This window comes from Cyanistes caeruleus, chromosome 3 (assembly GCF_971803275.1).
Source record: "Cyanistes caeruleus chromosome 3, bCyaCae1.hap1.1, whole genome shotgun sequence".
Classification (NCBI taxonomy): domain Eukaryota; kingdom Metazoa; phylum Chordata; class Aves; order Passeriformes; family Paridae; genus Cyanistes; species Cyanistes caeruleus.
In genome coordinates this window covers 9,212,351-9,237,083 of record NC_141703.1, presented here as the reverse complement: position 1 = coordinate 9,237,083, position 24,733 = coordinate 9,212,351, and the positions used below count along the sequence as shown (strand labels likewise).

Below are 24,733 nucleotides of genomic sequence, written 5' to 3'. Positions count from 1 at the left end.
AGTCTCTTCCTATAGGAGAGATGCCCCAGAGCCCTCATCATTCCTGTGGCCTCCACTGGATCCTCCCCAACAGCTCCTTGTCTTCCTTGTGGTGAGGAGCCCAGAACTGTCCAGAACTGGACATGGTGTCCTCCACATATTTATAGATACACAGGAACTGTAACATGCATGATCTTGTTAAGGGGAAAGAAATCTCATTGAAAAAAAAAATAAAATATGGACGTTGAGGAGTTTTAGGTAAGAATTTTGACAAGAGTTGTAGTTAATGGTGCTAATCTTTTCCAACATCCATTTTACTTGCAGTAGGAAAGGATGTCTTGCCATTTTCCACTAGACCATTTGTGCATTTCCAGGCAGTGCAGGCCAGAGAAAATTATGAGTGCCAGAAACTCCAAATAAAAAGTTTTAAGTAATTCCTAACTCCTAATAACAATAGCCTACATAGCAGAGAAAAAATACGGTTTTACTCCAGTCAGCCCAGAATTTTAAAGCAAAAGCCAGGAAACAGCACAATTTTTTTTCTTTAGAACATAATAACAAAGGCATTGTCAGTTATCTCCAGTCTGTGTATCATATTTGAACAGAAGAATATATTCCCTCACAAATATTTAATCAGGTAAAATTTCATGTTGTGCTCTCTAACAACATTTCTGCTCAGTCTGTAATGTAAATTATCTACAGATTTAGTCAAAGATACACAGAAGTAAGGGGAATTTGTCATGCAGAAGAGCAGAGTGTCCACAGAATCTATTAGGAAGTGGAGGTAATACGTGGAAAATCACTATTGAAACTGACATTCTTCAAAGTCTTATCCTCAAAGTCTTAGTTTAAGTCTTAAAAGCGAGAACTGAACTGAACATTATGCTATCAAAATGAAAGTTGAAATTTTGTTGAAGGATGGTAATAATTGGGTTAATTTCTCTTAAGGCATTCATTTTCTTAACACTTGCAGTGTTTCAACCATGTCTACCCACAGGATCTGCAGGACAGAAGTTGCATTATTTTGCCATTTCTTGAGAGGTTAAAAGATATTGCTAACTAGTAGATAAGCATTTGTAAAGCAGGATTGTCAGTAAATTCCCAGTTCAGAGAGAAGAAAAGAAACAGAAAATAAAGCAAACCTACAGAGCTCTGTAAAATGGATCCTGGTGCTTACATTCTGCAGTATTGTCAGTGATTTTTATATAAGGAATTCAGTAGTTTACATAGAGGCTAAAATTTCATTGCAATCATTTTTCTGTAAGGAATATTTCACCTTCCTGCAAATATATCTAAAAAAATATTCTGCAACCTACTACAGCAGACATAGAGCACTATTCTGAGTTTAAACTCTTCATATATTCCATGACACTTAAAAGCAGTGACCCAGTCCAGCACTCTGAGCTACTCACTCACTTTCCAAGCTCACATCCTATATCAGGTAGCCCAGCTGGCGATGGCTTCTCTACGTTGAACTTCAGGGAATACCAAAATTCCCCAATCACATCTGACCGGAACATGACACTAAAAACAGATATATAAACTTAACATGACAGCTATTTTTTTCAGATCATTAAAAAATCTGAAGAGATTAAAATTCTGGAGAAACCTAATGAGTTCAACACAGTGTGTTCTTTAATTAGATCATATTTTTCCTCCGTTCAACACTTACTGCTGGTATCTGAATTCAGCTACCAACTCTAATAATATTTAGAATTACTGATGCAACAAAATCTCATCTTCGTCTTTCTTAAATTCTACCAATAAAATTCATTTGTTGCTTGTAGTTTCTGTTAGCTTGCTTTTATCAAAAATACAACTCAAACATATTCCAGATTACAAGAGTAAGCTTTAATTTCATTTCAATATCACAGTCTTTTGTTTTTAGCCATTTTGAAGGTCAAAGTGACAGAAACATTATACATTAATTTTAAAAAGGAAAATCTTTTCAAATCTAGTGGTAAAAACTGAGGAATAGAAATAGACACATTCCTATGAGCATGGCAAAGAGACTTCAAGGAATATTCAATATATTGTTTTGATATACAATCAAGGATTGTCATGACTGAAAATTGCTTGCTGCTAGGTGAGATATATATGGTAATATATTTCAGCTACAGACATTCTAATACAGTCCTTTCCTACTGCAGAATTCCTTTTCTATTTCTTGAGGATTTTGAGTAACTGAGTCATAATAACATTAAACCAAAGCACTGGAAACATATAAAAACTTAGAAGAAATGCACTGTATAAACCCATGACCCTCCAAGGATGAGTTCTTTTTCTAAATTATAGATAACTATGTCTATTCCATGACTTTATGGTTCCAGTCTATCCCCTGTGCCAACAGAGCTTTTAAAGTGAGCGTAAAACAGCTCTAGGAAAGAATCAACCATTTGAAAAGGTACACCTGCCACAATCCCTTTTTCAACAGTTCTTCCCAGCTGCTAACATAGCAAAGGAAACAGACCATGGCTTCAGAAAAATAAGTTAATAGTGTGGATGTAATGTGGAAGTACCTCTGTCCAGCTGTAACTGCAGTCTGTGGGAGCTATTGCAATTTAAAAGAGCTATTACACACTTCTAGAACAAAATTGCAAAACCATTTGGAGAATGTCAACATGTGCTTTATTTCACCTCTGCATATATTCCCTAAGACCCTGCCCACCAAAGCTGAGCCCAAAGTTTTGTCCTGTTAAAAAAAACCTTTATCTTATTATTGAAAATAATTATTGGAAATTCAGTACTTGAAAAATACCAGAAATAATTCTGGTATGGAAAAAAAGTTGAGCTCAATTCTCATCTTCACTTTAAGATAGCATAATTTCTACAGGTTCCCACACAAATAAAATAAAAAATTAGACTTACTAGAGTTATAACAGTACTCATTTTTATATAACAGTATTAGGTGAATCTGTATCACTCAATGATACCTGACATTATTCTGGTGTTTGGAAAAATCAATACAAGACAATTGAATAATTCTCTAAATGGATTTTGACTGTAAATATTCTTTCAGAATTGGTCAGATGTCTCTGCCCTCCTCTTAAATTACCACCCAACCCTCCAACCCATCCCCATATTTTTGCCAGTCAGTTGAGCGAACTGAAAAACAGGGAATTTTTTTTCAATCAGCCTTTAGAATAAATAATGCTTTGGTAACCAAATTCCAGGAAAATAAGCTTTGCAATTCTACTCTGTTCAATTACTTGCTGTAAGACCAAGAGGTCATCTATCTTTTCATTGGTAGTTATCATACCTGCATGTTTTCATTGGGATTTCCAATATAATGAAAAAGTTTTAACTTGAAACCTCTCCATATTTGTTTAGTAGATCATGGTTAAGTAATGGAATATCATGAAAGTAAATTGATTTAAGTGAAGACAGTTAAAGGGTTCTCTACCTGCTTTAGTTATGTTCTTACAATTTCAATCCTTCTCAGAAAAAATGAAATTGTGCTACTCCCATTACAGAACTTAAAAATTTACAAAACTAATGATTAATCTGAAGTTTTAAAGGAGGGCTTCTAAAATTAACAAAGTTTCTAAGACATTGTTCACTAAGTTGTAGTGAATTAGAATAACAAGGAATTACTCTATTGCCTGTCAATAATGCTTTTGCCCTGAGAAGAAAGCTGCTGTTAGGGATACAACACATTTAAAGCTGAAAATTTTCTTAATTCCATTTATTAATTTTTTCTGTTGGGGTTATTAGGTCAATATTTTCAACTGACTTAGGTTTCAACGAAAGTAGTTCATTTATTAGTAATACATCCACAATCACAAGTATCAAAAATCTACAACAAACCTTCCAGCATAAGAGCCAAGAGCAGCTGCAGAAAACTGTAGGTGATATGAAAATGTTTGTTTGGGCCTGAGGATGAAAGACTTTTCTCCAAAAAGGGATGGATGGTCCAGCAGCACACTCATCTTGAGAACTTTATTGGTAGGATTAGTGATGGGAATATTAATTCCAACAGTATCCTAGAAAGAATAAAAAAACCCAAAATCACAAAATTAATTTTGAGTGATTACACATAAAACATATTTCTCAAATAAGTGTAAGCTCATTGTTTACACTTGTGCTGACTCAGGCTGCACCTTTGTTTGGTGTGTGAACTCTAAATCCAAATCCAAAAAAAAGCTAAGTTTCAGCAAGAAATGTTTCAGACAACCTTCAAATTGTAAACTCCTTAATTCCTTAATTTCAGAAAAGTTCAAATCTTCATGGCTGGTCTGCATTCTAACAGTCCACTTCACCTTCCAAGATATGTCCAAGGCTTGCCAAAATACACCTTTCAAGCCCATCTGCTGTAATCCCAAATAGGTAAAAACTCCAAGCTGTCTCCTAACAGCCAAGCACAGACAAATGGAAATATCCACTTTGCGAGCTGGCAAACAAATAGGCTGAACTCTGCTGGATCTGTTCCCTTAATTTATAAGTTACATCATAATATTTGACATTAAAACAACACCACCACAATAAACTGTCCCTCTCTTATTCCTTTAGGCCATTTCCCTCACAAGTGATCTCAATATCTTTGTTTAAAGTCTAAGGGAAGGACTATCTTTCCTTGACCACCTGGAAAACATTGATACAATTAAAAAAATAGAATAAAACCCTCCACTTACTGTAATAAAACAGCCAAAAAATGGCCTCATTAGATAAATATGCACATTTTACACTTGGAACACCGTTAGGATAAGCAGGAATTGGGCAGAGAAAGCTCACTCTGCACAGCTCCTACATTTCACCAGAGTTCCCTTTCCTGAAAGGTTAGAAATGGTGTAAATTCATCCTGTCTGCCCTGTGTGTATCAATATCAATACACTTCATGAAACAAAGCACTTGGAATAGACCAGAAAGAATGTACTCATGAAGGCAGCTCATTGTGATAACCCAGGGGGCACAGTTTAATCCAGTTTAAAATATGCATTTTCTAATTATATATAGTCATCCATAGAAAATACACAAAATATAAAAATAAAGATATGTGTTTATTATTCTGTACCTGTATTTGTGACTACTCTTATTTGGGTCTCCTTCCTTTGCCCTAACCAAACAGTTTATTTCAAAATGTTGGTTTGGCTTTTTTTAACATATAGTGATTTGTTCCTCACAGCAAAATTATTCCATATACTTTTTTGTAAAAAGTAAGTAATTCAAGTTGCAATATGAAAGGAGAAAAATATAAAATGCCTATTAAAATTAATAACACACTAAAAAAAGAATATGAAATACTTTTATGACCCCACACAGAGCTGCCTCACACTCATTTCATCCTGCCTATGTTTTGGTAAATTTCTATATATTTACAGTTATAGACAATGACTACTGGAATATTCATAAAACACATCTAATGATCTACAGATGGCAAGACTAAACCAACAATTTAAATCATTTAAGTGCCTTGCATCAGTAAAATGGGATTTAAATTTGCCATAAAATATTTTAAAGCTCAGATTAATAGTTTTTACTGCTGTAAACAAGTTTCTAAATCTATCTACCATTTTATTGGCAAAGGCTTCATAACAATTTTATAGTAAAACATCTACATGTTGTGTTGAAGAAATACTTTTACAGTAAAAAGGAAATATGGGACAGCTGATTTAGGAAAAAAGCAGAAACTATCAAAGAAATTGTTTTAATCTTGTACAGATAGGAAATTTTACATTGCCAGTATTATCATAAAACACTGTTCTCTTGCCAGCATAAAATGAATGCTTAAGATTATGTATTTCCCTGGAATTTACCAGTAAATTTGCCTGGAATTGCCATAAACATTTCCAGGATCTGCTACTTCATAGATGGTAATAAAAGCAGATGTATGTTTATCAGCAGAATGTATATATAATCTTTATTTTTTATCTTATTTTTTACATTTCTAGGCCTTATTGGATTGTTATGGAGGCATAGAACTAGAATAAATAACAAAATGCCCATGCAATTGCTAAGAATATTATTTTTCTTGAAAGTACTATTTTATCAGACAGAATGTGAAAGAGGAACATCACAGGTAATTTCCAAACACATTCATAGTCATTAATTTAGTTCCACATTTCCACCCTGAGTATTGTATAAACATTTTGACAGAGGAGAAATGTAAAAATTGAGAAAAGAAGAAAATTAATCTCTTTCCACAAACATTTCTTATATCAAGGCTGCCAGTCACCAAATTAGAGCCACTTTTGTGCAATATGTCATGCTATTATTCCCTTAGAACTTTCAATTACCCACTTCTCATCCAGTGCAGGTTATTTAAAATAATCTCACAAGAGTTAAAATTAAATGAAATGGAATGTAAATATTAGATAACATTTATTCTCTGTGGAAATTGAAAAAACAATTGACTGCTAACACTCAATCCTACATTAACAGCCTAAGTCTATGCAAAGGTTTAATACTCTGTAAACCAGACTCTGTTTCAAAAGATGCTCACCATCATCAATTGATCATTTGTGATAATATAACTGTAGGCTGACATATTTTATGACAAAGACTTTCTCATAATTTCTTTTGCTATTTCTTTCTTTGAGCAATTGGACCTTACTTATTTAAGTCTATAATATGCAATTTTACTTTTATTAATGTATGCACTGCACTGAACTTCCAACTAATCCTCTTTAGAGTTCAACAAAATAATTTGCAGGAAGATGGACACATTCTGCAATTACTGCACATAACAACTCTCTGTGTTCCACCTTCAGCAATAATTCTATTCTCACCATCAGCAGGTGTCAATAAAAGCAGTACCTGGCCAAAGTGTCTAAAACACTGACAGCAATTCTTATCCTTTAAAAGAACTGTTTTCAATTAAAAATCCAGTTTTATTAATGAGATGGCATTCATTCCACATTGTTTGAAGCTTTTTCAATCCATAGACCTTTACGTGAAAGCATTTGTATTTGCTTCCAAGTTTGCCAGGCTGTGGCCATACAAGCAAATTTTCAAGTTGAGTAAGCAGCAAGAAAGTATTTTTTAATGGCCTGGTGAGATAATGCAGCAGAAAGTCTTCCCTTTGTAGGTCCTTGCCCAAATCATGGTTCTTCTAGATGGACAAGTAACAAATGCCTTCCTTCTCTGTGCTGCACCTGGCAAGCACAAGTGTTGCTCACTCAAGGACTGAACTTGGAATGCGGCAATATTGTTGAAATAATAGATCTTGGACTTCTCTCTTCCATAGGCTCAAAATGATCAGAGCTTTCAGCATCCCCATCAGTGGTTGTCTGTCAGTAGTAGGAGTTAGTCTCCCACTGTATTCTCATTATTTACTCATTTCTGTCTCTTGGAACAAAAGAGGCTCAAGTGAGCTGAGCAGCAGCACCTGATGACAGAGTTTCAGGGCCATGCTGAACTGAGATCAGCCCAGTTTGGTCAAACTACTTCTAGAAATCAGTTCTGGCTCTTGAACCACTTGATGCAAAGTGTCCCCAAGTCACACCTCACCACCCTTTTCTACAAACACACACACTCCCAACCCAGACATGCACATCCACCCTCAGCTGGGCCTTTCTGTGATCATTCACACACAGAACTCCTGACCTCCTCTGTCCTTCAGGCTTCCTATTCACTCCTAAGTCAGTGGAGAGGATCTTTGTGAAGTGAACCATCTCCCTCACTGTACAAGCTTATTTTTGGTTTATTTTTTTTCTCTCTCTGAGATGTGAATGAATTCCCAAGATAACCCTCTCCTTTCCACATAGGGTTATGAGTCTAGAGAACCACAGCATTTCTATTCTCTTGATGCTGTATTTTCCCATTTTACTTGGCACATTTTTCCTTACAAAATATCAGCTTTCAAAAAGGCACCAACTGTTCATCAGCACTGAAGTCTATCAGACCACAGCAAATTGAACTGCTGGAAATTTAAGACTAAACACCTTAAGCAAATGATATATTTGTAAAATTTGCTTAGCAAGGAATCCATTGTTATTACTACTGCTGTACAGGAAATTAAATAGAAGGAAAAAAAATTGCACAGGACATTTAATATCAGAAGCTAATAGGGCAGTGAGTTTCAGTTTTAAATTTACATATAAATTTACATAGAAAAATCACACTGAATTGAATTTCTTTCAGCCGAAATGTGCATTAGTGCCTAAGTAATAATGCCCTGAAACAGAGTACAGCAATGTTTAGTTCATAAATTATTACAATAATTCTAAGCTTCCTGACTAAAAATTACTACACTGTTAACCTCTTAATGTGGCCTACATATTGTACCAAGCAAACAAACTGGGAAAACAACATTTTGCTAGAAAGGATTACAAAAAAAATAATTCTGAAGTGGAAGGAAAGGAAAAGACTGAAAAAGCATTACATTTAATGACTGAACTTATGTCCTCAGCTCCACCAAAAGATACCAAAACCCACACCAAACTTATATTACAATAATTTATACACATATAGGAAAATCAATGAACTAAACAATATGCACATATTTGGATTTCCATATAAAGATAAATAGAAAAAGTTGTATCAAAGATGAGTAGAATGCTAAGCAAAGTGCTATTTTAAGATAATTATAAGAAGCATACCTGACACGGAGATACAGATTGACTAAAAGTAAAATTAACATCCCAAATTCCCACAACTGAGAAAGTAATAACTATGCTCACATCTTAATGAATACTTTTTTGAATTTGAAATCAAGGGAACCTCTGCATCCATGGAGACTGAAGCTCAATAACTCTACATACTCCTGAGATTACAGGCAGATTTCCTTCCCAGATCCAGCAGTGTTAGAAGAAGAAATTACCAATTACAGCTACTCGTTGCCAACGTCTGTACTGAAGATTGGCACTTCCAGTGATCAGCTCAGTTGCCTAAAACATCTCATGCAGTAACCTGGTTTATCAAAGCTCAGCTGGGTTTGACAGCCCTACTAAATAATTGTAGAAGTCAATCTTTTCCATTAACAGAAACAATGGGGAAGGAGATCATAGAAACATAGAATTGTTTGAGTTGGAAGAGACCTTGAAGATCATGTTGTTCCATGGGCAGGAACACCGTCCATGAGACCAGATTGGTCAGAGCTCCATCCATCTTGGCCTTGAACGATTCCAGTGATGGGGCATCCAGAGTTTCTCCAGGGAACCTCTGCCTCACCACCCCCACAGTAAGAAACTTCCCCCAATATCCAATCCAAATCTACTCTCTGTCAGTTTGAGGCCATTCTCCCTTGTCCTGTCACTGCATTCTCTTGTAGAAAGTTTCTCTCTGTCTTCCTTGGAGCCTCCCTTCAGGTACAGGAAGGCCACAATCAGGTCAACCTGCAGCCTTCTCTCTTCTCTCTTCTCTCTTCTCTCTTCTCTCTTCTCTCTTCTCTCTTCTCTCTTCTCCCTTCTCCCTTCTCTCTTCTCCCTTCTCTCTTCTCCCTTCTCTCTTCTCCCTTCTCTCTTCTCTCTTCTCTCTTCTCTCTTCTCTCTTCTCTCTTCTCTCTTCTCTCTTCTCTCTTCTCTCTCCCTTCTCTTCACAATTGCAATTCCCTCAGCCTTTCCTCATAGGAGAGATGCTCCCTCTAATCATCCTGGTGGACACCTATGGACTTTTTCCCAGAGGTCGATGTCCTTCCTGTGCTGGGACCCCAGGGCTGGATGCAGCCCTGCAGGTGGGGTCACCAAAGCAGAGCAGAGGAACAGAATGCCCTCCCTCACCTGCTGCCCACACTGCTGTTGATGCCGCCAAGGACACATTTGGCTTTCTGGACTGCAGAAAGATGGGCTGCTTCTGATATCTGACACTGAATTAATGTAACAAAGGACCAAATTAATCTTCAGAGGATTTTACAGGAAAATCATTTACACCTACTTTGTCATCAACGTTTTTGGAAAGCATGACTCAGCAAGTGACAGATTTCAATACAGCTCCTATTCATCATTTTTATGGGTCACTTTGCTGTGCAGATGCATGCAGACAATATATGAGGTGCCAATGATGGAAAACAGTTTGATATTTACACTCCTTGGGAGATAGGACTATTTTGGGTGATGTAAATCCAGGCTGCATCTCTCAAAAACTGACATTTCTCTTTTTTTCAGATTCTCCTTTCTCCTTCAGAGACTGTCATATCCACAGCACCAGAACAAAATACTTAAGGTCAGTATCACTCAATAAAAAGCACTAGAAAGTGCAACATTTCCAATGTTACAGTATACAGAAATGTACTGTTCTTAGATAATGAAGTCAAGAGAGGTATCAGTGACCACTGCATTTTCAAACTCAGTTATGTCTCATGGAGTTGTAATATGCAAACTCTTCTGCAAGCATGTCATCACACTGAGATACCTGCCCAAAATCAGCCTCAAAATAGCAACAATCAGATTTGTGACCCTTCCTTTCAGGGAAATTAAGGAGATGCAAAATTTAGGATACTTTCAGTGTCCAAATAGCTTCTGACATATCAGGTAGACAGTTTGCAAAACCTGTCTTTTTCAGTCATTTCTCTCTGATCTTACTCTCAGAGATCTTTTTGAATGTAATGCAGGTTAAATGTTTAAGTAAATCTGTGTCATTCCCTTATTTACCACAGAAGTGCACTTTTATCCTTGGACTCTGAATGTGTACAGCACTTCAAGGCTTAGTTCCTGAATTAATTGCATCTGCCCATAGAATGCTACAACACGTAGCTCTAATTATTTTCTGCTGGTCTCACTGATTTGTTTCCAAGTGCTACATAAAGTCACAATAATGCCATAAATTCACAAATCCAATAGACTAGAACATACTTTGGAAGGCTTGGTGAGTGCTGATGATTTCTGCATATTTATAAACAAGGGAGTAACTGAAACCACAGAATTACATCCAGGAATTTACTCTAACCTAATTTAATCCACCTATTAGTTTAATACTGGATTAATGTTTAGATCCAACTGTCCTGGATTGAAAATTTGATGTGATGAGGTTAGAAATCTCCATCTGACATGCAACTACAATGCTGACAAAGTCTGTATCAGTGAAATGCTGAATATCAGCTCACTCAGAACTGACCAGGAAAAGGCAATGACCAGCACTGCCCAGGTTCCAGTGCTCCAAAGATTTTTAGAAATACTTGGTAAAAATACACTTACAACCACCTATCAGAACCCAAAGTTAGAACAGCAGCAGGACTAATTATTGCACTATTTTCACCAACTTTAAAGACTCCTGCTAAATGTGGAAGCAAATATTCTACTATGTGCCTCTACCCACAGATCATGCTGGTATGAGCTAACTAAAAGTACTTCTTTACCTTAAAAGCAGTAACCAACTCCAATAATATCTCATTTTATTGAATTTTTATGACCATATGAATGAGGTAATTTACATCTCAGCTACACCACCTACCATCAAGTTATTCAATCAGCGGAGGTAAAATGCTAATTAATTTGACTGTCTAGGTCTTGCACATACTGTGACTCTCTCATTCTGTAGATCTAAAAATGGATTTTTAAGGAAATATTTCCTCACAATTTGAAAGACTGATACCATAACTACCACTGGGGCAAAACATGTAGAAGTAGAGATAATTCTAATAGAAAGCTGAAATTGTCAGGATTTCTGCTGAGAAAATTTTTTCTCCTGAATTTTCTAGGAGTAAAATTCCTCTGATTAAATTCTTCTCTCCTAGATTCCAGACACTTGGGGTTTTTTTAAGTCCAACTTTTATTTTTGGCATATTTCTGCAGTATCATGATCCAGACAGTGTTAAAAATGAACAGAGCTTCTTAAATGTTCACATTTTTTTGTCTAAAAATAGAATTATATATAAATCAAAAGGAACAATCTCTATAAGAGTTTTCTCATTCTGTTCTTTACTATGACTCCTAAGATCAGATAAATTTTGGAAGCAGACTCACTGCTAGTTGCTGCTCCAAGAAAAGTTAACTTTTAAGCCCTTGAGGTTTGCTCACAGATTACTGTCTGACACAAAACAATAAATGCTGCATTATAAATATTGACTTCTATGTGTGACATGCCAGAGGCATCTGCAGTCTGTCCCACACATTCCCTTAGCAGTTACTCTACAAAAGTAATGCAAGCTCACTATGTCACAATGTTTATTAATAATATTAACATCTATATCTTTTTTATTGATGGTATCTGCTACTAGAACCTCTTAAAAAGCAAAAATTAGAGCAGTCTGAACCAGGGTCCACACTTGCATTTCCATGGGTCTGTGCAGTCTGACTGTTTCTGCTGTCAGTCAGAAAGAAGCCTCTCTGTCTGTACGGGGAGGACATTGAAGAAAGTGTTTATGAGGTAATCATGAATCCCTGGATCATGGTGTGAGAGTATAAATCTCTTTAAATACTGATTTCTCCACATTTCTGTCTGGTGAGTTTTGTCCACCAGACAGATCACCTTGTGAGGGGAAGAATTGCTACTACAATCACCTGAAATATACCCTTTTTTGGCATATCCAAATATTTGGACATGAGCCATTATTCCATCCTTTAACTTTTATACAGTAAAAGCTATCTCCTGAGGTTTCAAGTTCAAAACCTGGGTAAGTATCAATGAAGTGCTTTTCAATTGTTATGTTCATGCTGCAGTCACATTCTGCTGTGTAGGGCTCACACAGAACAGATCTGCTGCATTCATTTTTCTAGACTGCCAAAACCAAGAAGATTTGAAGGTTGGAACCAGTAATGGGAATACCCTGCACCCACTCAGATCTGCATGTAAACAGCAACACTGTGCCAGTGACCTTTCAAAAGCACCACAAAGGGCTCAGAAGCAGTGTGTGAGTGTTCTGGGAGCCTTTACAAACAGCAATACAAATTTCAACTCACAAGAACAAGTCTTGTGGAAGGAAGTGTGGGTGGGCAATGTTTCAGAGATACACTACCAACTTTGGAGTACTCATGTGCTTCTAAAGGACCTGAGAGAGAGGAAAAAAAAAAAAAAGACACATTTGGCAGAAAATAGACAAAACTACTGTCTCCACATTTATGTGGAAACCAAACTCAATCCCTTGAAGGCTTTGGTTTTATTAAAGCAGAAACTAATAATGCACTGTTCAAAACAGACCTTCCCCTCCAGCTTATCTCCTGCAGTACAGATCCTGCTGGGAGCTCACATATTAGATATTTCCTCTCAAGACAGAAAATACTACTTTTCAAGTATATGGATGGATTAAAAAAATCTCTTGACACAATGAACTGGTGATATACACTTAGAATTTTCTCCATGAAATAGACAGCTGCTAATGAGTAAATGCTCAAAGCAATAACTAACAGCCTTTTAGACACTTTACATCAAAATTTAGGAATCACCTTCCTTCTTGACCTCTACATTCAACCTGAACAAATTCATTAGAATATTTGCAAGGCAAAGTAACTACTGCAGTTCATTTTACTAAACAATTTGAGATAATGGACCGGAATTTATCAGCCAAAGTTACATACATCACTGTAATACTGTTACAAATTAGGAAATAAAAGTAAACACCAAAGTAAAATGCAGTAACAAAAGTTTTAGTTGTAAATTGTTACAATGTTTTCAATGGTTGAAGAAATTAATAATTATCAATGGATAAAATTAAAAAATATGTTTTTTTCTCTGCACTTAGAACTAAAACATGTTGCAATGTACAAACAACTCATAATAACAGAAAATATTATTTAATTAATGAATAATTAACATTAAATCAAGTTTAATTAGACTTAAAACTTCCTGCTTTTGCAGATGGTTCCTTTGAACTGTCAAAATTCTTTGTAAATTATCCTTTCTAAATACCAGAGATATATATAAATGATTACTGAGTTAATATTCACTACCTGCTTCCATGTGAAATGAGTAGTGTTAATTTTTCTTTTCTCTCCAACAGCTTTAGCTGGAATTTGTTCACTAGAAATATTTGCTGAAGGGAATCAATTTTATGGCCTTCAGGTTAGTTATTTTTATACAAATAGGTCTGCAGATTCAACTAAGGTTGTCCTCATGATCATTGAGACTTTAGCTTTTCTTTAGTCTTCTAAGATTTCAGTTAGAATTATTTTCATCAACCTTTACACCAGAAATTCAAATCAAGCAGGAAATTGATTTTTAGAAGGTTGGAGAAAAGTCTTCAGACAGTAACAGACACTGGGGCCTCCCTCCTACTGAGGGTGATGACTTAAGCAAGTGTCAGAGATTGTCACATTTACAGAGTCACTTCTTATTCTGACTTAAACAGAAGAGGAATAATCTCGGTTATTTTTACAATAGGGAAAACCATCTAAAATAGGCAGGGCTGTAGCCTAAATAAAAGCAACCAGTAAAAGTGTATAATTTAAACCAAGTAATTTATGACTTAATGGCATTTTTCAAACTTCAACACAGCACCTGTTTTCAAATAAAATCCTTACTCAACTAGCATTATCTACTCACTTGAAGTTCCTGATTCAGATGTTAGGAGTATTTGTATGTGTGGACTAACTTGTTGCTCATTGTAATGATCTAACTTAATTATCACTGGCTGTTTCAGAAGCTGTGCATACTGCCTATAGAAATCCAGAAGAAAACAACAACTAGCTGCTTTAACCACTGTTCTAGAGATGCAGAAAAAAAATATTTGATAAAATATTATTTTATATTAATAAATAATATTTGATATTATAAAATTTTATTTTAATTTCACTCCAGAATTTTTAATTAGTATTTTGATCATGGGAATACAGCAATGCTATTTTGTAAAAGCAGGGATATTCATACATTTTGTGGAAGCAGTAGTACCCCTGCCAAAACAATCCTAAAGATAGAGTTTTCTGTTATACAGATGAACAACCTTCATAGGAATTGAATGAATAATAAAGATCCCTTCTTCCTATTCCTTCATTTTACACAAGGAAAACAGAGATTTCTCACCAAGTCACAATAATCACTGAGGGGGAAAACAGTGCAGTAGCACCAGTTTTCTTGGCAGCTCTGAAAAATAGCAGGGCAGATTTAAAGGTTGGACTTCTGCAGAAAAATTCACAGCAGGTCACTTTTAAAAGCCTCCAAACATAGTTGGAAAATTTAGACTTTACATCCTTTAGAGAATTTCTCAGTGTTCTCTTTCATGTTCCTCTCACTGTTATTTATTAAAAACAAAAACCATCAAAAAGAAAACACAAACAGAAACATAAAAAAGCCCCACACAACTCTAAAAGTCTACATACAACCATGTTTTGTCTTGAACCAAAAATCTAGCATAAGTTCCTAGCATTGATAGAATGACAGGGAGCAGAGTTCAAACATTACATTTTCCTTTCAATAATGTTACTTTACTATGTAGCTCAATCTGTAGTCCAGGCCATCAGTGAGCAAATTTTTCTTAAAAAGAACTTTTTCCATGGACTTGTTGTGTTTAATGGTTGAGAAAAAAACCCTCTTGTTTTGATTGCTGGGCCCCAGGGGAGCAACAGCAGTTATGGACTAAGGGAATTGGTAGTTTCAGTATTCAGGGCCATTCTGTTTCTTCACGTAAATTTTTCATAGATACGACCACTTCTCCAAATGAAACATCCCCTCTAATTACTTGGTTTAGATCTAACCTCACATTTTTGTTCCATGGCAGTTAGTGACAGCTCAGATGTCATTTTGTGATCCACATTAGCTCCCTGCTCTTATATCAAAGAACTGATTATTCATCTATAGGGACAAGAGAAGGAGGTTGGCAGCTGCTAAATATTTGTCAAAAAAATCACTCACATTTTTATGCTTCTAATAATTTTCCTTTCTATATATATATATATATATTTAATGAGCTATACAAATATGCTCTGGTCTGAATTATTTGCCAAACTGCTTTTAGTTAGAGTAATTAGTAATTACTACCTTCTCAAATTTGTTTTTCTTCCCACCAACCATGTTGCCATGGTTCTTTTACTTTTTATACTACCAATTGTCACGAAAGCATATGATAGAAATTAAAAAATCTTGGGACATGATTCATAACTTCAGGTTACTCAATTTCTGACAACATGATACAAGTATCAGCCATATATAACAATATTCAGACTACAGTTTTGCTTAGGATTTATGAAAAATGAATGTACCACAGCTATGAAAAGAGTGTGTCACTGTCTTCAATGGCCAAGTTACATAATTACAAAACATTCTTAATTCTAAGCTTTTTACTTTTAAATAAATAATGAAAAACTTAATAAGGGAGACACTGACACACAATTTAGATTCTAAATTGGTTCTGCTCTAACACTAGTGCTACTTGTAACAAGATCTCTGCATTATACCTGTGAACTGACACAATGCAGTTACCACAAAAAATAATTCCTGCTAAAACAAACACCATGCAGTGTTTTTTGACAGGGTGGGTTACAAAGATTTGGGTGCTGTGATCTGTCCATATCAGCTGGCAGTGAGACACAGGAGACATAGAACAAAGCAGTGTGAAGACTTGGCCTCCACACCACATAATGCCCATCAATGTTTTGCATATGAGGGGTTCTGTTTCACTCCCATGAAGTTCAACATCCATCAGTGGTTGAAGAACATTAGATGAACACGTGGAAGGTATTCTCCAGTTAAATTACACCCAAAACAGATGGATTTCCTCCACACTGCTGCGTGATATAGATGGAAGGAGCAGTAAGTGGGGGCAATCAGGAGAGACAGCCTAAAACCACACAATTTCTGTGTACTCAGAGTTAACACCAATGTATATTTTCTTGTGTGTTCTCTTCAAGTAATTAAACAGAAGCAGGAAAGGTGCTGGAAAGAGGCATGGCCTGGGGAAAATTAGCACATATTTTCTGAGATTTCCTACTGTTGTGCCTCTCTGTAAAACCTCTCTGTAAAATTGATTTAAAACAGAATGCTAACTCTCATAGGTAGAATTCTATGCTACCCTGAATAGAATCCCAGGGTTCTACTTCTGCAGACCCCAAAGTGTGATTCCCAGGTTCTAAAGGTCTGCCAAGGCTTTTGAACTATTCATTGAGCCAATAAATCTACGAGAAGTACATCACAGCATTGACAAGGCTGATAGTTCTGATCTACAACTTACAAATCCACTAGAAGGCAAAATTATTTCTGTATGAGAAGAGTTGGAGGAGTATCACAGAATGATTTGGGTTGGATAGACCATAAAATATTATCTCAATCCAACAACCCTGCCATCAATCACACCTTCCACCAGACCAGGTTGCTCAAAACCCCATCCAGACTGGACTTGGACACTTCCAGGGATGGGGCAGCCACAACTGCTCTGGACAACCTGTGCCAGGGACTCAGCACCCTCACAGTAAAGAATCTTTTCCTTACATCTCATCTAAACCTACAGTTTACAGTCATTACAGTAATTGACTAACCACTACATGCCCTTGTCAAAAGTCCCTCTCCAGCTCTCCTGTATCTCCCTTTAGGTATTGAAATGTTGCTCGAGCCCCAACTCTCTCTGTCCTCACAGGGGAGGTGCTCCAGGCCTTGCACCATCTTCATGGCCTCCTGTGGACTCTCTCCAACACATCCATATTCCTCTTATTTTGGACTCAGCACTGCAGGTAGGGCCTCACCAGAGCAGAGGGGCAAAATCCCCTTCCTGACCTGCTGCCCACCCTGCTGCTGATGGAGCCCAGGACATGTTTGGCTTTGTGGGCCACAGCTGGGTCTCAGGCACCAACACCCCCAAGCCCTTCTCCTCAGAGCTGCTCTCAATCCAAGACCTGCCCAGCCCATATTTGTGCTTGGGATTGCCCTGAGCCAGGTGCAGGACCTTGCTCCTGGCCTTTTGAACTTGATGAGGTTTCTGCAGGCAATTCTTAGAATTTATAATGAATTTAAAAAGCTGTCAGCTACTAATGAAGAACAGTCTGATCTAACCTGTGCTATCTAGATGTCACTAACAGAGTAAAATCCATAGAACTATTCAAATATACTTCAAATTTTTTTTTAAGTAAAATACACATTTGAAAATACTCTTCTGCATCCTATACCACCCCCACTCTTAGAAGTTTCTTCTTTTGCTTTTGTGATTTATTAGACTGCCACAGGCTGGTCTAGACAAGACAAAATTAAATAAAAATATGCTAATACTTTCATAAGAGAAAAATGAATAAATTCCTGAGCAGACTGTGATCACAGAGCATACTTTCTCCCTTTTTCCCTGAACTACTTTTCAGCTGATCTCTTTTAATAGAGTTGATGATCTTTGTCAGGGTGAAACGCAACCTGAAATTTGCATCAGTGGAAGGAAAGCCAAAGCTCACAAATCTCCAACAGCACTCTCCCTTACATTATGCTGTTCAAAACAGAATGATTTTCTAAAATGATAGAAAAAAAATGATACCTCACAAATCTGAAATTTCTTTATTGGAATTAATTCCAGGACAGTGCTATGAAACTATTTCTACATGTAGCACAATTGATGAGATATCTAATGACTGTGGGGAAATGCTCTCTACAGGCAGCACTTCCACCTGCCCAAACTGCTTCTCTAGGTGGACTGAAAGACAGAGGACACTGAAAAAAGGCATATATTCTTAGAATTTAGATTGGTTTCTTTCATTATAACAGCTGACATAAAAGGAGTTTAAATCTGGGCAGTGACTGATGAAGTTGTAAGGCAATTTGGAGGTGTTCATTATAAGCAGCACTGGGCCTGACTGGGTTATTTCACTATTACCAACACTAGATAATATCCCTTCTCTGAAATACAGGTTTATCCCTGCCACACTTGTAAGGGTTCCCCTGTTTACAAAGCTTTAGCAATCCTTCACAGCTGGAATGCATCCTTACAACCTTTCCAGGCTTCTATTAATTATCTATTTTCTCTTAATATACACAGAACTTAGAAAAGTTGTAAATTTTCCTTGCAGCTGGATACTCTCCCTCTATTTCAGTAGGGTTATTCTTATTCTGCAATGGCTGAGCGCTGGATTCCAGAGCATTCAGGGCTTGGATTAGAAAAAATATCCAGGTCAGCAGGCTACAGGCTTTTAAAAATCATTCATTTTAATTGAAAATCAGAAATCATGTACCAATCTGCCCAAGTTGGAAAAAAAAACAGCCAAACATGAAAACACCCAGCCTTCCCACCTTTAGCCCAAAAATACAAGCCTCCACCACCAAATAAACCAAAACACCACAAAAACAAAAACAAAACAAAAACACAAACCCCAAAAACCTGGAGAGGAAAATGGGAAAGAAGTTTAAATGAACATTGAAAAAACAGTCTGTCAGCCATTCCTTAATTGGAAATAGAAGCACGTGAAATTATTACAAAAAAAGTTAAAATCAATATTTTATTTTGCTGTTTGCAACGTAATGGCACCAAACATTTATCCAACACAGAAGATACCATGAGTACTAATGACCAGGGAGAAAAAGTAGGATGTGAAACTGCTTTTTTGTCCCAAAACCTCTAAACATAACAATATTAAACACTAGTAGTGTTAAGAGCCAAGTTTGTGGCAATTTTTCCTTTTTTACTATAATTTTCTTCATAGGAAGTAAAGAACACACATATAGAAAATGAGATTACATTATTTTTCTTATTCAAACACTCTATTGACCTATAAAGCATTGTATCATACAAAATTATTTGTGGTGGGCATTCTATTGACCACATGGACCAAAAAAATTAAATCTAATTCAATTTAGAGACATGTGTGCCTCAAATTGGGGGAAATACGGTGTGTGTAAAAATTAGGAATAAAATATTATATTTTAAATTAAAACAGCTATTTCCTTTACTTCCTTTAATTTATGGGTCAATTCTTAGGTCTTCACTGAAATCCATTTCAGAGAATCATAGGAGATGCTGAGTTGGAAGGGACCATGAGGAACATGGAGTTCAGCTCCTGGCTCAGGACACCCCAAGAGTCACCCCATGTGCCTGAGAGCTCTGTCAGGCTGCTGCTGTGAGCACTGCCCTGGGGAGCCTGTTCCAGTGCCCAACCACAAACCCAGACTGTCTGCTCAAGAGTGAGGACTACAACAGGATCTGACTAAATTTCCAGTTAGATAACTTCTATTTACACAAGGGTATTTCTTTTACTGATGTATAGTCATTAAAATAATTGAAATTAGAGTAGAGCTTAAAATTAAGACTTTTTCAATATGGCTTATGGCTTTCAGTATTGACTTATTCTATATTTTTATTTCCATAAATACCTTAATCATAATTTGGTTAATAGCAAAGTACAAGCTTAAATGATTTCAGCTATAACAGGTCAAAAGAATTTTAACAAAATTTGGGCAGCATAAAACTGGGTTTGATTAATTTCACTAATCAATCTCCGCTTTGAATTTTACGTTGAGAGAAAAAAATACATCCAGAAATGATATGTAGCGAGATGGGTCTCAACAATAGAAATGCAAATTTAAAATATTTTAATAAAAGCTTGAGTTAAACCAAGTTGATGCTAAGTCTTTCAGATATATATCTGCAGAAACACTTTGATATTGAAATTTTTCACCTTAAGGATGTTAAGACATGGAAGTAACAAAGCAAACTAAAGGTAAATGTAACTGGAAAATCCTGTGTTGTTCCAGTTCAAGATTGCTGACCTAATCGGAATTAAGCATTATGCAAAAGATAGCTGAAAGCACATGCAATAATACTTAGCATAGAAAATTCTGAGCAAATTAAATGAGGATGGCAATACAATGCATGAGTTTGGGATGGTGGCAGTACAGACCTAACTCTGCTATTTCTTTTTAGCTGATTTCACGCACTGAAAACAGAAGAGAGCAACTCTATTCTGACACCAAGATGTGAGTTACAGACAACTCTATGGTGCTGCCAGTCAGAACTTGTTCCCTCAGAATTCTCCACACTTCCTCTTCAAAAGAGGAGCAGCATCAAGGGATGGCCAGTGCCTCAGGCCATCCATCAGAGTCAGAATCTGCCCAGAGTCAGAAACTCAGCCTGAATCCTGACACCCCTCACCTCCCCTTTCCATGTGGTGGGAGCTGCCACTCCATTTCAGATGCCCATGTATGAAGTACAAAAGGCTGAGTCAACCTGAAGCCAAACCTCAAACACAAATCTGAAATCTGCAAGCAAATATACTCATCATCTATAACAGGACATGTGCCAGGATGATCCCACACTGTCCACTATTAAATGTTAAATGTTGCTAATCCTCTTTGTTCCACAGGCCAGGAAGCAAGAAGACTCTAAGGTCAAAAAGAGATCAATGGATTCATTAAACCTGACTCACTGATGTAGCAGATGTACCAGGTGTCTATGCTTTTAAAATATTTATCAGCTTTTGAAGCAATTTCAAGTTCTCACCTTCACAAAACTCTGTCTACAGTTTTCATCAGTAAGATCTTCCAGTATTTTATTTTTCTCATTACTGGGACATTCCACACAAGATTAAATAATTCTCAGATGTAAATTTTTGGCTGTTAACTCTTGATGCATGTTAGTCAGCAGAACTGAGATATCATCACTAAATATTCTTTAGCAAGTAATCACATTTCTTCTCCATTTTTTCTTTGGCAATCTAAGTTGATAAAGCTATTTAACATTCATCAGACAAGGCTTGCTCTTCCAGTCCCCCATGCTTCTAGAAGATTTCTTTGATTTTCTTCCAGTACTTCAAACTCATTTTTAACCTTCAAGAACCAGATGTGTGCACATTCTAATAACGGTACCACCAGCATTATTTGCTTTCTGTTCATGTCTGACCATTCTTCAGCAGTCAAGGACTGCACTGGTTCTCTTTCCTGGTGTCACACTGACAGCTCTACTGAGACATCAGCTAGGATAATCCCATTCCCTTACATTAGAGACAGAAAGCTCTCACACTCCAAAATTAAGTGCTTGGCATATAACCAGTAAATTCAGAAATCACAACTCCATATTAGTAACCACATGTTATTATTTGTTAGTTGAAAAATATTCATGTCATCTTCCAAATTCATCAATAAAAAATTACATTTTCCATAGAGATCTGAAGAAGAGGCATAGCTACTTCCTTACCTCCTTCATCTTCCTTTAAAGGAATTATCCAAATTTTAAGGTCAATAATTTCAGTGCCCTGAACATCGTAGAAGTATTTTGTACTTTAATGTGGGGTTTCTTTCAAGTTTTCACATTGAATTTGATTAAAATTTATAGGAAGAGTTCAAATGCACCTTGAGAATTTCTCATACAATAGGAGTCAATAGTGTACTTCAAATCTATCTTTCTCTTTTGCCACTTCAGAGAATTTTCAGATCAGAAAATGACACAAGGTAATGCATGATCCTGTGGGACAAAAACCTACACTACTCCTTTCAAGGTCTCAAATCACAAACTCTTTTAGTCCAGCTTTTACATTTCTCACTAGCACCAGACACCTCCCAGCATATTCATCCAACACCAAGGCTTTGTCAACATCATTTTCTGTTTCTCTTCCCTACAGAAGTTCACAGTCAGGACACTGAGCTTCAAGGAAAGAAGAGCAAATCTGAAGTCATACATGAGCAATGATATTTAAATATTTTCAGAAGTGCTTACTGGTTTGGATTTTTTTTCCCCCATCTGAACACATGTAAAATGAACTGAAGAGACTCTTCTTCTTTTCCAGCATCTGTGACTAGAAGAGGTACTCCCCTAGCACTTCCATCACATATTTTTAATTGCAAAAATGTTCCATACCAGTTATCTCTACTCATATAAGCTGCTACCTGTTATTGTAATGCATGACGAAAGGAGGCTGTCTAGATGATAAAGCAAAAATCCATTTACAGAAGTTAGGAAAAATATTAGCTCTGAAAACAAACACCTTACAAATGATAATTCAAAGACAAACAAAATTACAAATCAGTGGGAAACAAAACCACTATTTATTAAGCAAACATACTAAAAAGTTATTTATCTTTACATGGTTAAGTGACTTAAACATACTTATTTAATATGATGCAATTGTTCTTCTAGTATGACTAATATAATTTTTTTGAGAATGACAGTATGTATTCATCCAGTAATAAAAACATGATTAAATACATCCCAATGATTAAAGAAATTTAAATGACAATAATAATTTGGCATGCATGAAGAAGCAAAGTACCAGAAGAGCCATATTCCGTTGTGGCTAGATACAGATAAACTGGAGTTTTTTTAGAATTCAGGCTTATTTAAGATCCAAAATTAAAAGCAGATGTCAGCAGAATAAAAGTGTAATTTTTCCAACAGGATAAAGAAGATACTTTTATTCAAGCATTTATTTTAGTTCATATCACTGAGCTTAAATGAGATCTTAATAAGTATTGAATTTTTTTACTCAAAAAATGATTGTGTGGTCACTTAATAAAATTGAATAATCCTCTGTGATAGCAGCCGGAACAACAGCAAAAATTGAATTTTTCTTCTAATGCAGTAGAACAAAATTTGACATTTAAAGTAATCTTACCAGAGCTTTGCAGTCCACATGTATTGTCCTTTCTGCTGCTGCAGGTGTGCTGTAAATCTTCAAGGAGAACCACACTTTGCAGTTTGAAGAACTTCCTCCTATGTTTGAAAAACCAAAATGCCTTATGAATTATCCTATGAGGTGATCAATCCTAGCAGCCTTCAAATCAATGAGAACTTTTAACTTCAAGCAGAAATGCCAGTCACTGTTCATACTGAGACAAAACAAATCATGAACTGATTTAATCACTGTCGACAAACTGTATTATCTAATCCCTTCTTGTCAGGATTCAAAATAGTAACAAAATCAATATATACACAAACTGAATGGAAATAGCACTTTGGCAAATTAGCTTCCTAGACTACCACATTGTTTCTGCATTTTAAATATCACTGATTTGTAACTAAAACTTCATAGCAAACTGACAGTACTTTTATCATTTTATAACAGAAAATCCAAATTAGTTCTCCTAACACAATGGTTTTTGTACCTAGCATTTTTCTGGTTTTAGGATACAGTCATGAATGTTAATAAAATTATCTCATCTATCTCATTCAGGTAGATGAAACAAATTAAGCCTGAAATCTCTACCATAAGGCCTGATTTTCACTGCACAAATTATTTCATGTGGTAGGATATTTTCATGTATAAAGAATTGTTCAGCACCTTTTAATAATGCATACTCAAGAAGTACTTGCACTATTCCTGTTTGTCAGTATATTGTATGAGATGAAAATAGCCTTAATCCTCCTACTCACACTTTCCTGAATTATACTCTGGAGAGCTCCATTAGCACTCCTGTTCTACCACAGAATTAATCTTGGGAGCTCCTTCTGGTTTTCTCTTCTGCTGTGACCCCAGCTCATCTCAGAGTCATCATTTTCCTTCATGCAGTTCTTTATTCCACATATATGACTTTACTTCCAAACACCATTTCCAATGAAACTGTTTCTGACAGGATTTATTTGCATTATTTTCTTCCAATTTTCACCAAAGACATTCTGTATTAACTCACCCATTTTCTTAGGGCTAATTTGATATGTGTATAATTTACTGGATTTTAATACCAGAATTCCAGGCTTACACTGTCTGGAATAGTCTCAGTGGCTTACAATCTATAAAAATTAGCATCACTGAGCTAAAGAGAGCTTCTGAATGTCCATTAAAGGACTCTGGCATGTACAGGACCCTGAGTTTAATCAAATGCAAAAGTAATACATGTGCAGGACCCTTAGTTTAATCAATTACAAAAGGTAAAAAAAAACAATACGCAGAACTTGTGCAAGAAGGGAGGACCACCTTACACCAAAACAGGACCTTGAAAGCTGAAATGAAAGTTCTTAATTAAAGAACAAAAGAAAATCAAAGAGTACCCATAGCTTGGGACATCAATTTCTTCAAGAATGCAGTCAAACTGTAAGAAAAGCTCTGAAATTCAGGTA

General features: G+C 36.1%; 1 protein-coding gene across 12 annotated transcripts in view; it reads right to left on the bottom strand.

The window, feature by feature from the left end:
• The window catches only part of CFAP47 (cilia and flagella associated protein 47), a 262,430-nt gene that overhangs the window by 77,987 nt on the left and 159,710 nt on the right, over window positions 1-24,733 (bottom strand). For 11 of the 12 annotated variants that reach the window (XM_086879766.1, XM_086879767.1, XM_086879776.1 and 8 more), the window contains 3 exons: window positions 23,292-23,389; window positions 3,787-3,962; window positions 1,396-1,503 (listed from right to left, as the gene is read on the bottom strand). In XM_086879766.1, the coding sequence (XP_086735892.1) occupies window positions 1,396-1,503; window positions 3,787-3,962; window positions 23,292-23,389 (382 nt within the window). Of the gene's footprint in view, window positions 1-1,395; window positions 1,504-3,786; window positions 3,963-12,758; window positions 12,842-23,291; window positions 23,390-24,733 lie in introns of those variants that run through there. The other variant, XR_015284086.1, reaches the window with a different exon arrangement.